The 14,301-nt window shown below is 36.0% G+C and overlaps 1 protein-coding gene across 3 annotated transcripts in view; it reads left to right on the top strand.

Moving 5' to 3' along the window:
* Positions 1-14,301, top strand: part of SELENOI (selenoprotein I) — a 55,504-nt gene that overhangs the window by 17,527 nt on the left and 23,676 nt on the right. For 2 of the 3 annotated variants that reach the window (XM_020983917.2, XM_020983915.2), the window contains exons 2-6: positions 5,312-5,380; positions 7,291-7,399; positions 9,274-9,348; positions 10,772-11,034; positions 11,806-11,914. In XM_020983917.2, coding sequence (XP_020839576.1) covers positions 5,351-5,380; positions 7,291-7,399; positions 9,274-9,348; positions 10,772-11,034; positions 11,806-11,914 — 586 coding nt within the window. In that variant the 5' untranslated portion in view covers positions 5,312-5,350. Of the gene's footprint in view, positions 1-960; positions 1,116-5,311; positions 5,381-7,290; positions 7,400-9,273; positions 9,349-10,771; positions 11,035-11,805; positions 11,915-14,301 lie in introns of those variants that run through there. The other variant, XM_020983916.2, reaches the window with a different exon arrangement.

The raw sequence follows: 14,301 nt of genomic DNA, 5'->3' as shown, positions 1-14,301 counted from the left end.
TTTATTGGAAAAAAGTGGGACCTTAAGTCAATTAACAGCTCAGTTCTTCAGGCAACTCACTAAACTGTAAGTTGTGTAACAGTTATAGATCTTCGTGGGTAGTGGAAGTTTCTTCTCTTGGAGTCCTTTACATCAAATAAAACACAGATCTAGACCGAAAAATAATAATAATGAGCATACACAGTGCTGGTTTAGTTTTTGAGAACTTAGGATTACCTCAACTTCATGATGAGCCATCAGAGCTCGTTTATACCTTGTAGCAATTCAGCTTCCCCTAAACTAAGCTCATCAAGCTTTCAATGGTAGCGTGGGTCTGGTTGAAAGAATGTCACACATTTACATACTGTGTAAACAATATCACATATATATATATAGCTTGACAATTCAATTCATTTCACTCTCCACTATTTCCTTCACTTCTGTCGCTGATGAAGGGGAGTTCTTCTGTTTGCCAACCCCTCTTCTTGTATTCTACATGTCATTCTTGCCCCTCTTTTTTAGAGAGTGGCTCCGCTCTTATCTCTATTCACTTTTTGGTCTTCAGTCTCTCTCTATGTAATGGTTCCTTCCCAGTTGCTACCCATGTCTCCCTTATCCTTTAAAAATAAAAACAAAATCCAGAAACTCACAAGATCCTACTCTACCCTCTGGCTGTTGTCTTATACCAGTCTTGTCCTTAAAAAAGCTGGCTTTACTTGATACCTCCACATACCCTCCCTTCTTTTTTCTCTCCTTTCCTCTCTATCCCTTCCCTTTTCCCTTTCTTCTCCTTTTTCTCAATTCTCTGCCCTCTGGCTTCTGACCTCATTCAGTTGAAACTTCTCTCTCCAAAGTTACCAGCATTCTCTTAATTGCCAGATCTAATTTTCTCAATCTTTTCTCAATCTTCATCCTTCTTGACTTTCAGCATTTGACATTCTTGATTACCTTGTTCTTCTGGAAACTCTCTTGGTTTTCGTGACTCTGAGGAATGAAGGAGTGAATATGCCTGCCTGGATACTTCCTTAAAAATGGAAGTTAAAGGAAGAACTGACCAGAGGAAGGGGCCACAGGGACAGATGGATCTTCCAGGGTGAGAAGTCTTCTGGGGAATGGTGATGGAAGCATCCTCCAGGGTGAGGTTTAAAAATGAATCATTGTTTTGCGTCATTATTAATGGCAGTGTATCCCTTCACTCAGCCTTCTAACTTCTATACTCAGTGAACTCCAATGCCTTCTTATTACCTTTAGGCTCTGTCTCTCTCTCTCTCTTTTTTTTTTCTCACTCTCTCTCTGTCTCACTCTCTCTCTCCCAAACAAGGGAGTCAGTGTACATGTATTCTCTCTCCTCCCCGTCCCTCTAACCTTTCTCCTTCCTTCTCTCCTCTCTCCCTCCCGCTGTTTTCACAGCATTCTTACATATTACTTCCTCCTGTGCACCTGGTTATACTGGCCTACTTCCCTATTTGTATGCTGTCAGCAGTGCAACTGGCTGTCCCCCACAACTGGAAAGCTCTCCCTCTTCACCTCTGACTCGTAGAATCATGGCTTTTAAAAACTTAGTACAAGGGTATACTCTTATGGGAAATCTTTTTTGGTCCCCTCAGTTGCTACAGGACTTTGCCACTATGCTTCAACTACCTTCTCTCTCCAGCCTTGAGGCCCCCTTCTTCCATTGCTTTGTTCCTCCAAACATCCATTTTTGAGGAAGGACCAGCCCAGCCATGCTTCCCCCTTTAGACTTTGCCACCATGCTTCAGCTGCCCTCTCTCTCTGCTTCTGTGGCTCCTTTCTCTCATTGGTGTTTCTTCTGGAGCCTCTATTTTTGGAGGAGGCCCCAGGCTGGCTATCCTTCACTACCTTGCCAACTCTGCTTCTGGCTCTGTGGACTTTGCCACCATGCTGCCATCTTAGTACCTCCCCCCACCCCATTTTCAGCTTCCTCTTATGTGTTGTCTTCCCCCTTAAAATGTAAACTCTTTGAAGGTAGACTGGCTTTTTCTTTGCTTGTATTTATGTTCCTGGTGATTAGCATAGTGAGTGGTACATAGCCTCGATAAATGTTTGTTACTTGATTGATGTCCTTTCATCATTTATCTTTTGGGGAGGGTCAGCCTGGCATCTAAAGTCTTCCTCATTTTGGCTTCAAACTACCTTTCTAGATTTATTTCATAGTACTTACATTTGTACACTATGTATTTAAGACAAATTTGGACACTAGCTATTCAATGAAGTTCCCTCTGCTGTGCCCTTTAAAATCTCTCTATTCCCAATATCGTCCTGCACAGGTGGCTATTCCCAAGCCTTTCCTGATTTTCCCAAGGAGGTGGGGTTAGTGTTCTCTGTCTCTTCAAATTAGTTTTATATGTGTACCTATGTATCATACCCTACCCTGTTCCTCCCACCCTCCCACCCCTGGAACTTTTGTAATTTTGGTCTTTGTGTTCCTGAGGGTCTAGCACTGTGGCTTGCACTTGGCGGGCAATTAATAAATACTTTTTATCACAATAACCCTGTGAGAGATGGGTAATTTAAGTTTTGCTTATCTTCATTTTACAGATAAGGAAGCTTGAGGCTCTAAGAAGTTTAATGGTTTGCCCCAGTTTATTTACACTGCTAGTAAAGAGCAGAGGGGTTAGAAAAAAGAACCAACCTTTCCTGACGCCAAGTCTTTTCCCATTCTATCAGGCTGTAATCCTTAGTCACTTTTTTCCATATGGATGTATTGCCAGATCACCCATTTAAACTTCCTGATTCATGTACTAAGGAACAGCTGACGAGATGATATAGTTTCATATACAAAGTAGAACAGAAAAAGAGGGTAATATGTATATTGTGAAAACATGAATTTCTGTTATATGCTGATTGCTTTTTGAAAAAGCATATAATAAATTTAAAATGTGACTTTCAAAGCTGTCCTGCTATGTTTCCTTTAGGCCTTCTTTTTGTTCTTTTATGTGCGTTTAAAAAATATGTCACTGACTCTACTTTCTGTTTTTTTCCCTGACTCTGTTGCTAGTTCCTCTTTCACCTGGAATCTCTCTGTCAGGAGATGGATTGCTTACTTCGTCCTCATTCCTGTTGAGTTGTTATTGATTATTATATTTATTAGAATTATTGGTTATTATATTGATCAGAGTTCTTAAGTCTTTCAAAGTTGTTTTTCTTTACAGTATTGCTGTTACTGTATAAATTGTTCTCCTGATTCTACTCACTTAGTAAAATAAAACGTGCACTTAAAGAGTGTATATACAAGTCTAATTTCTCTGAAATGGTTCTTTTCTACATTTCTTACAGCAATACAGACAGTTCTCACTTTGCATAAATTTTTCTTATACAAATTTGGCTATGCATAAAGATTTCTGAAAGAAATCTGCAATTCCAAAAAAACCCCCCACCTGTTAACTTTACCGTACAGTACTGTGGGTGCGCAGTACTCTCTCTCTCTCCCCCTCCTTCCCTCCTGCCCTCCCCTTCTCCCCCTTCCTCTCTCTCCCCCTCTTATCTCTCTGCTCCTGCCCCCTTATCCCCAGCCCCTCTGTGTCACCTGTCCTCTCCATTCTATGTCTGTCCAGCCTCCACATGTCTGCCTTCTGTGTGTTCTTCTTTTCGGTTCTGTCCAAGAGCCCATGGGGCTGGCTCTGGCCACTGCATGTTCCTCCTCCTGCTCTTTCTTCTCTGTCTCTGACCCCCACATATCCTTGAACTGTGTGCCAGCCGCCACCATGGGTTTGGGCCCCAGTCCACTTATGTAAAGCAAGAAATGTCTGTACAGAATTCTGTTACCTTCATAAGCCATAATTTGTCCAGCCATTCTCTAATTGATGGTTACCTCCTTAGTTTCCAGTTCTTTACTACAACAAAAAATACTACTATATTTTTGTACAAATGGGCCTTTGGCTCTTTGATCTCTTTTAGAATGCAGCCCTAATAGTTGCGTTTCTGGGTCAAAGGAAACATGTAGATAAGTGACTTTGGGGGCATATTTCCAAGTTGCTTTCCAGATTGGATGGACTAATTCACAATTCCACGACTAGCACACTAATGTATATATCTTCCCATGGCCTGTCCAACAATCGCCATTTTTCTTTTTTGTGATCTTTGCCAATCTGATAGATGTGAGGTAACACCTAGGTATTATTTTAATTTTTCTACTTGTCTAATTCTTAATGATTTTGAGTCTTTTTTTCTGATAGCTGTTGATAGTTTAGGTTTCTTCCTTTTGAAAACTGCCTGTATATGTGTTTTGACCATCTGTTTTATATATATCAAGTATATATTGACTCTCTGTTTCTATTGGAATGGTTGTTATTCTTTTATATTTGCATCAATTCTTTGAATGTTTTGTATATCACACCATCATCAGAAAAGATTACTGCAAAAGTTTTGTCCCTAGTTTATTGTTTCCCTTCTAATTTTAATTATATTAAATTTTTTTTGGTGCAAAGACTTAGGGAGGACACTTTTTAAGTGTACATATTCCATTTTACTAAATAATTGAGTTACATATAAAGAATTGACATGAGGGGCAGCTAGGTGGCAGTAGATAGAGCTCTGGCCTTGGAGTCAGGAGGACCTGAGTTCAAATTTGGCCTCAGACACTTGACACTTACTAGCTGTGTGACCCTGGGCAAGTCACTTAAACCCAATTGCCTCACCCAAAAGCAAAAAAAAAAAAAATGGACATGGACTATCACCTCTAACTTTCAGCTTAAAATAGGTGAGAAAATATATAACTAAATATATAATAGACATCAAATTTTTTATATTGTGTATATATGATTATGTACACAAATAAGTAGAGAGTGAAATGAAAGGAAATCTGGTTTGGTTATTGTGCAGGAAATTTAGAGTATTGGTATTTATGACATTAATGGAAATAAAAAGTTTTTTGCTTCTTTCTCCATCTGTTATACTCCCCCCCCTCCCCCCCAACCCTTTCATGCCTAATTCTGGCCCAGATTGAAATGGAGGGTTGCAAGCCAAGACTTGTGGTTAATGTCTGGGTTGTCATGGGAGGTGCCATAGAAAGCAGAAGTATTGGCATCAGAGATGATTTGATAGAACCAAATCATATTGACCTAACCTAGTCGGACATTTTCTGTTAGTAACTTCAATGCCCTTCTCTACCAGGCTTTTTGAGGTAGAAAAAAGAATAGTAAATCATTTAAAATAAACATAAAGCCATTCTTTTGCTCATTTTGTTCTATCTTTTTATTTACAAAATGCTACTCAATTTGGGATGACATTAGAATTGAGTAATATTCAACCTAACATTCAGAATAGATAGAGGGATAAACTTCTGAAAGTTTTAATCATTTTTTTCTTACAGTACAGGGCTGTGGATACCAATCCGCTCTCTTTGTATGTTATGCACCCATTTTGGAATACTATAGTAAAGGTAAGACTATCTTATGTTTCTAATCTGTGCTGTAGCTTTTACTAGGCTATATCTGTTCCAGCAAAAGAAGTGATACTTGGGAAACTTAAAAATTTGATTACTTGTGAGATGATAGAAAATATATGTATTTCTATATCTTAGCTGCTTTTGTTTTACTTATTAAATTGATAATGATCTTTAACATTTAGTCACTCATTTTTTAATCTTAGTGTTAAGATCCTTAAGGGTCCTGGAAACACTGCATAGCTCTCAATTTATTGACAGCTGTGAGTGTACTCTGGAATGAGTTGATCTTCACATCCTGATTTAACTTGCTGTATTCTTTTCTATTTGGGCAGCTAGGTGATGCAGTGGCTAGAGCATCGGGCTTAGAGTCAGGAAAACCTGAATTCAAATCTGGCCTCAGACACTTACTAGTTTTGTGACACCTGGCAAGTCACTTAAACCTGTTTGCCTCAGTTTCCTCATCTGTAAAATGAACTGGAGAAGGAAGTGGCAAACCACTCCAATATCTTTATTAAGAAAACCCCAAATGGGGTCACAAGGAGTTGGACATGACTGAAAAACAACTTTACAATAAAAATTCCCTAATAACCAGCTTTTTGAGAATTACCATAATGCTGGAACAAGACTATATCATTTTATTGGTGACAGTGACTACAAGACAAAAGCCAAAGAGGGCTTGGGTATTAGATTTTTTTTCTTTTTTGTTTTTTACTTTCTAAAATGGGATGATGAGGATCATGCTGTAAAAAATTTAAAGGCTTCTACCAATCCAACTGCTTATTCATTCTTAAATATTAAAGAAAGATTATCAATGGTAAAATTTAGGTAATCAATAATTTTAATGCTCATTGTCAAGGACTAACTTCATTTGCTAAGCTAGTCTGAAGTGACAATGGGGAGCAAAGAGTATTATGACTCCTTTAATGTGCCCAGTGATTCATGGGATATGAATGAAAGTGCAAGCAGTGCTGCGAAATGGTGGCTGAAGATGTTGTAACATTCTTGTTTACTTGACTTGACTCTATTTTCCAGTTATTTTACAAATCACATTGGCTTTCATTTCTACCATTTTAGTTTTCTCCTTATAAATGACATTGATATTTCTTCCTTTGAAGTCCCTTCTCCCCACCTTTAAGGTCTTTAAATATCTCAGCACTCTCAGGATCCAGATAGTCACATATTCAATACCCTCACTGCCGTTCTTATTCCAATTTTAGAATGAAAATATGGCTGAAAATAGTAAACTGTGTGTAGATGTACAGACAAGCAGTCTTATCCTGTCTTATACCTACATGACATTAATAGTTGATGTTTTGCCTATTCATTTCAGAATTTCTCTGCGATATTTACTTGATAATAAATACCCCATCTGTAATTGATGCACAGGACTTACTTTTCCTGTAAGTCACAATCCTTTGAAATTGTGCCTTGTTACGTAATTTTCTTCGGATTTGTGCTTGTGGGGTGACCTGCAAGGTTATATTTCCATGTTTTCTAATAGAGAAATTTCATATACAATTAAGAAAGTAAATATACCTTTCATAATTGTGGGACATATTTTTGTGCTTCATTATAGAAATGTTTCTTTGATTGAGAGGAAAAATATTCTACCTGTCTTTGTAGGTATTCATTAGAACAGTGGGCATATTTACCAAAGTATCTTGAGTCCAATGGAAAGTTTACATAAATGTAAAATGAGGATAATTTTTTCTCTCTTTCTTGTGCCCCACCTCTTAACCATATCTTTTGGAGTCATAATCACTTTTGATTTACTGAGTGCATGAAAGCATATTGAGAAGAGTGATAGGAAACGAAGATTGAAATAACAATATAATCTTAAATTAGCATATGATGTATATACACTGTATAACTTTTTACTCTGACTTTTTTTTAAATTAAAATAGATTTTCCCTACATGGCTGGCTCCGAATTTGATTACCCTATCAGGCTTTCTGTTGCTTATATTCAATTTTTTACTTATGGCCTACTTTGATCCTGACTTTTTTGCATCAGGTAAGACTGTCTTGGAGTCTAAATTTAAGTTACCTCTTTTTAAAAAAGAAACCAGTAAACCACCTAAAAAACCCTTCGCAAATCTCTACAAATGTGCTTATTTTTTGGTTCCATTTAAGATGTAGCTTTTTATTTTTAATGATAAATCATGTGTCAGAGTTTAATGCACTTATTATGTTGTGTTATGAGATAATTATTTTGTAATGACTGTTCATTAGGGTGTAGATAATCAGTGATCACAAAACTAATTTTCAACAGTTTAATTGAATAGTAGAGATTCAGACAACTAAGAACACTTAAAATTCTTGATTAATGTCTGGAACTCTGTCAATAATTACTTTTGCAGTGTGTAATGGAGTGATAATTTATAATCACTAATATGACCTCGAGGTACTACTATAATATCCCAACATATTACCTGAATAATCAGGGGAAAAAAAAGATTAAAATCTGTTGAATATAATTTTATTGTTGAATGTATTTTATTCTCATTCTTTGAAAATTGATAATCCATGGTTATCTCTCCAGGAACCAGAATATTTTAGTAACTAGAATTGATTGTTCCTATACCATGCCCTATATAATTTACTGTAATTTATGTTTAAGAAGAGATTAGGTTTTATATTTCATAGAATCTCAGAGCTGGAAGGACCATTAGAGATCATTTAGGGGAGGCATCATGGCATGGTCAAATGATTGCTGGACTAGGATTCAGAACCTACTTTATTATTCTGTGACCTTGGGCAAGTCATTAGCACTTTATGAGACTGTTCTCACATTTGTAAATTGGAGAAAATAATACTAGTCTTGACTAACTCAGAGTGTCGTGAAGATGAAATGTGATGATGTAAGTACTTTGAAAGTTTAAATTTCTATACAAATGTAAGTTGGTACTCATTAGGTACTCTATGCTATTATTTAAAACTTTTTAAATTAGTGCCTCTTAGGTTTATATTACAGCCATTTTGGGAAATTTCCATGCTTTCCTTCCCCCCAAGCACTGAACCTTCTTGTGTCAAAAACCAGCTATGCAAAAATGGATAATAGTGACTGAATATGATAGTGGTTGTAACACTCTGCTTTTTTGCTAAGGGTAGGGAGGCATACTTCATTTCTGTTTTCCCAAAATGCTTTACTTTTATAGATGGGGAAATTGAGACCTAGCAGATTTAATTTACCTTCCACAAGTCACATAGCTAGTGAGAGATGTGGGACTAGAACTAAGTCCAGTGCTCTTTCCATTCTACTTTAAAAAAGAAAGAAAGAAAGAAAGAAAGAAAGAAAGAAAAAGTGAAGCCAGAACATTTCCATTTGCCTTAACTTGTGAAGATCCAAATATTCAAAGTGAAAATGTTTTGCCCTCTCCATTAAAATGAAAATATTTTTGGTTTATTAATAAAGTATTGTGATTGGAAAGAGGATGGTCAATAAACATTTGCCATTTTCACATAAGCAATAAAGCCCTGTTCCCAAATAGATTGGCTTTAGATGAACTTTAGAGAGTCTTTACACTTTATGTGCATGTTAGGTTTTTTTTTTTCCATCCCAAGATAAGCAGTTTTTAGGGCAAAGTGGAACTAGTGGTTTTGGATAATAAATGCAGTGTGATACAGTGGATAGAGAACTGGCCTCAGAGTCAGGAAGACCTGGGTTCAAGTTCTGTCTTTGACATATACTGCCTGGGCAAGTTTATTAACCTCTCAGTAGCTCAGGAAGTTCTAATTACAAGTATTTTAAATTTACTTCGTTGGATATTCATTATATGATCTTGACATTATTTTTACTTTAATTCACTAATGGAAGCAATTCTTATTGAAAGTGTTTGCTGTGGTAAGAGTTGTTACGTCTTAAAGAGCATGTCTTTTGCTTTTCAGCATCTGGTCAGAAGCACGTACCGGGCTGGGTTTGGATTGTAGTGGGCATCCTTAACTTCGTTGCTTACACTCTAGGTAAGATTTTGGGTCTCTTAAATTAGCATACAATGGGACAGGACAGTTATTCTCTTTCATTAAGGGAAACCACATTTTTTTCCTTCAGTGAATTAACTATTCCATAAATTAATTACACTTAATTCATCTTTTCCTGTACCCAGGCTCCAGTATTTTAATGTTAGTAGTAAATAGGGCCCCAGATCTTGCCCAAATAACTTATTACCAACCAGAATTCAGACCATTGAAGAATAAGGAAGAAAAAACTTGTGGCTCTGACTCCCAGCAGAAATGATATTTATTTAACACTTATTTAGTGAGCACTGACTGTTTCTAAAGGAATCATGATGCCTCTTGAGATGTCTGTCTACTTGTTAATTGCCATGGGATCTAGCAAGAAAGTATGGAAAACTTTGTTAATACCTGCTTCACTAGTTCTGCATTTGTAGTAATTTGGATAAGGGTTGGGCTGAAAATAGATTGCTAAGTCAATAAATAGGGAAAAATGATTGCCAAGGAAAGATTTGATATAAGAGAATAAACTGCCTTTTTAGTACTATAAGAACATCTGTTTACAGATTAAAAAATGTGAAGGCAAAGTATCAACATAGTCCTTCAAATGTCCTCTGCTATTTGGATTGGTAATTTGATGGGCTAATAGGAAATCATTTTTCTTTCTTCATTAAAGCTAAAACTCTGGTAGGCATTTATTAAGTACCTTCTGTGTGCCATCTGATGGGGATCAGAAGACAAAAATAAAACAGTCCCTGTACCCAAGAAACTTATGGCTTGGATGTATATATACAAAATGTGCTCAAAGGTGATATTGGAGGGAAAAGATTCATGTAGCGAAGATGGCGCTTATGCTGAGCCTTGAAAGAAACTAGGGATTTTGGGACAAGGAAGTGAGGAGAGAGTGCATTCTAGGCATGGGGGATAACTAGTGCAAAGCCACTGGCAGGGATATGTGGCGTATATGAGGAGCTGCAAGAAAGTAACACTTAGCCTAGGGACAGTAAGGGGTAAGAAAATTGGAAGCCTTTAGACCAATTCATGGTTTTCATATAGTCGTGGAAGTATAAATAATACATTCTATGATTTAGTTCATATGTATCTAATACCTTTGTGAGAATTGCTGGTTAAGCTGGTGGTGTCTGAGTACTAGGCAGCATTTTTTGTGAAAGATTGGTTTTTTCTTCAGATTTAGTTGTTAATATGTTTGTTTAATTTTAGATTAAGCTTTTTAACCATAAATGACAAATTTCATTATTTGAGCTAATAAATGTTTTAATCCTAAACATTAATGGTTAAATTTTTATCCTAGTTGGAAATGTATTCATAAGTTATTAATCTCTTAGCAATTTGTCTGATTTTTTTTAGTGATTCATAATGAAGGATTTCTGTCTGCTGTGAAAATTTTTATTTATTTCTGTTTCTGTTCCAGATGGTGTTGATGGAAAACAAGCTCGTAGAACCAACTCCAGCACCCCTTTAGGAGAATTATTTGATCATGGACTAGATAGTTGGTCGTGCGTTTACTTTGTAGTGACTGTATATTCCATCTTTGGACGGGGAGCAACGGGTGTCAGTGTTTTTGTTTTATATGCCCTCTTATGGGTAGTTTTGTTTTCTTTCATCCTGTCCCATTGGGAAAAGTATAATACGGGAATTCTCTTCTTGCCGTGGGGATATGACATTAGCCAGGTGGTAAGTTGATGTTTTGCCTTACTTTCTTGAATGTTGCTGCTAAACATTTTTTTAAAGTAATACTTTATTCCCCTACCCCAGTTACACGTAAAGACAATTTTTAACATTAATTTTTAAAGAATTTTGAGTTCCACATTTTCTCTCTTCCTCCCTCATCTCCTAAACAATTTGGTATAGGTTTTACATGTTCAGTCATGCAAAACATATTACCATATTTGCTGCTAAACATTTTTAAACCCTTGTCATTCCTTTTACCATATGGATGATGTGATTCAAGTTGGTTTTGCCTATATCTGTATTGTCTTTTTTACACATCCCTGATCCCTTCATTGAGCAGAAAGCTTTTTTTCAAACTTTTCTTACCATAAGCTTGCTTTGAATTCACTCTGCCTTTTGAATTCTAGCTTTTTGATCTGTCATTCTACCTGTCCCCACCTAAAACTCCAACAAGGACGTAGGAGTATATTTTTGGGGAGAATTGGTTGGAAATAGAAATTACCATCTTATATTGTAGTCATTTATATTATGGAGGTTTCATAGATAGCTGTCAGTTGTTGCATTATATGGAGAGTAAAAGCTTTATATATGCCATGTTGGATTTAGAAATGGTTTTAAGGAAAAACGAAACTTTGGAACATTTTAAGGTTTATAGTGCAGCTTTTATTTTAATAAAGCTTTTTAATTAGATTTGTAATACAGAAAACAAACCTAACTTGCAAGCTTTCCAGCCGTTAATTTCTCTCTCTGTTTTTGTGTGCATTTTCCTTTCAGACTATTTCTGTTGTCTACATAGTGACTGCTGTTGTGGGAGTTGAGGCCTGGTATGAACCTTTCCTGTTTAATTTCTTATATAGAGACCTATTCACTGCAATGATTATTGGTAAGAAGCTCCATGTTAAAGCCTATCTTAACCACCACCTCTTTGTCAAAACCCAGTGTTTTTAATTGTACATCCCAGATTGTCATATTAATACAGTTGCTGTTAGTAAGGACAGAAGTTAGCAAAATGTCTTAGAAAAATGGGTTATACAGATTTGGACAGAGTTTTCACAGAATCTTAGCCTCATTATTTAAAAGAACCACCACCACCAACACAAAAACAACGAATCTTTGTATTTAAAGTTCAAAAACAGATTAATTTAAATCCTTGACTAAAACTAGATTAGTTTGAAAGTAGTTAATCTATTTTTTTTTTTAACCCTCATTTTCATTGCTGAAAGAGGATTTAGATGGGGGCTAGATTTGTTCTGGTATTGAACTTTAAGGCCACACTTATTTGCACTACTAACTCTAAAGATATTTTAGAGATTTTTATTGTATATTTCTTCTAAAATTCAGCTGCCTGTTCCTTTCTAAGTATCACACTCATGCTTTTTTCTTTTTTCTTCTCTACCTTTCTGAATTTTGACTGCTTATGCTACCTAAAAGTGCACTTTGAATACTTAAGAGGTAGAAAGACATGTCTTTTGAGTATTTTCTTGGTTCCTTGCCCCAAAATAACCAAAACACATTCTGAAAAAAAATACATTTTTTGTTATGTACGGCTGGCTACCCTGAAAACATATGACTTTTTCTATAATCTATTCTTTGACAAAACATTTTTGGGTACTTGTGGTGACTGGATAATTTTAACAGGATGATGTTCCAACTGTTTGCCTTTTTCTCCATGAACTAAATCAGTGTGAATTAAGCATTTCGTCTTATTGGAGATCTGTATTAAATTTTAAAAATAACAATATAAGATCCTTTAGCCTGTGAACCACATTTCAGAATATTAGCTGCATTAGGTATCATCCAAGGAGAGGTCTGTAGTCACGTTACCTTTATAAGTAACTTGTATAGGTTAATTTTAAGTCCCTGCCCTCACTCTTAACCAACACATCCTCAAATAGCTAGTCATTTGTACACCACATGATTTATGGGCCAGACACTCCTCCTTAATGGCTTAATTATGGAAAGAAGGGGCTTAAGGGTTAGTGGAGGGTAAGGAGATGTTGGTTAGGATGAATAGGGCAAATGTTAGCTCTTATTTCCCCATAGTGAAGACTATCTCTGGTCCAGTGGGGCTGTTCATCATCCTTTTGCCTCTCTTTTGCCTTATCTCCTCCCACCTCCCTGCCATCCATTGCTATACACCTGTCCTCCTATTGATAGCAGTTTAGAGTATCAATTTGTACTGGAGAGTACATCTGCCAGTTTTATAATTAGATGTACTTAAGTGTGAAGCTTTTCTCCTACTATGAATAGTGCCTATATGTTAATGGAAAGGATGTTATATATAAATATGGAATTTCAGTTGTTCTGTCTAGTCATACCTATAAATCATCAAAATGTTTTAGAAATACCAACATTTTGGCAAATAGTAACTAATGAATCCAGTCAAATAAATGTAATAGTAAAAATATAAATCACTGGATTGAGAGTCACTCACATAAAGAACCTTTATGATTATCCTGAAAATGTACTCAGGCTAGACCATCTTACTTTGTCCATTTGTGTATATTTGATGTGGGTGGTAACACAGTGATAAAAGTTGGTTATGATATTTCTACAAATATCATACTGCATTTATAAATAAAGCAAAAATAAAATCCATTGCAGATCATGTGTTCCAAATTTTAGTTTAGGGAAATGTAACTACGATGCATTCAGATAATAACATAATTGATACTTCTTTAGATGCCCTGTCTTTTTGATAAAATTTCTATCAGTTGAGTTCCATGCATTCTTTTAGCTGGCCTTGAAGAACAATTTAAATTACTTATTTATGGTCCCATTTTGAAATGCATTTGTGGTATTTTGTTGTTATTCTGATTTGTTATGCACTGGTGCCTCACCATGTCATGGTTCCTATTTCCGTGCTTCTAGACTACATTATTACTAAGAATTTTGACATATTTCTTAGGCCCTTAAGAAAATCCCCATGATTCTGTTTATGTTGGTGAAAATGCAAAAGTACTTTAATGTCTTTAGCTCTGGTGTCCTAAGGGCTGTAAGATGAGAATCTTTCTAGCAGTGTTCTTTGAGATATATTTTAGTACATGTTCTAGGTTTTTGGTTTATTCCTGACCTTCTCCTCTCTGCTCCTTTTGGGAAGACCACATATTTTTTACTATTTGTTGAATGGTTTTATGTTGCATATTTTATTTTAATTAAAATTAAAACCTCCTTAATTTTTAAAGATTAATGGAATTACATATTTTTACTTTAAAAACTAATTTAGGGGGCAGCTAGGTGGTGCAGTGGATAGAGCACCAGGCCTGGAGT

This window comes from Phascolarctos cinereus, unplaced genomic scaffold (assembly GCF_003287225.1).
Source record: "Phascolarctos cinereus isolate Bilbo 61053 unplaced genomic scaffold, phaCin_HiC Scaffold_2;HRSCAF=192, whole genome shotgun sequence".
NCBI lineage: Eukaryota > Metazoa > Chordata > Mammalia > Diprotodontia > Phascolarctidae > Phascolarctos > Phascolarctos cinereus.
Note: the sequence above shows the minus strand (reverse complement) of the source record. Positions and strands in the feature narration are given on the sequence as shown.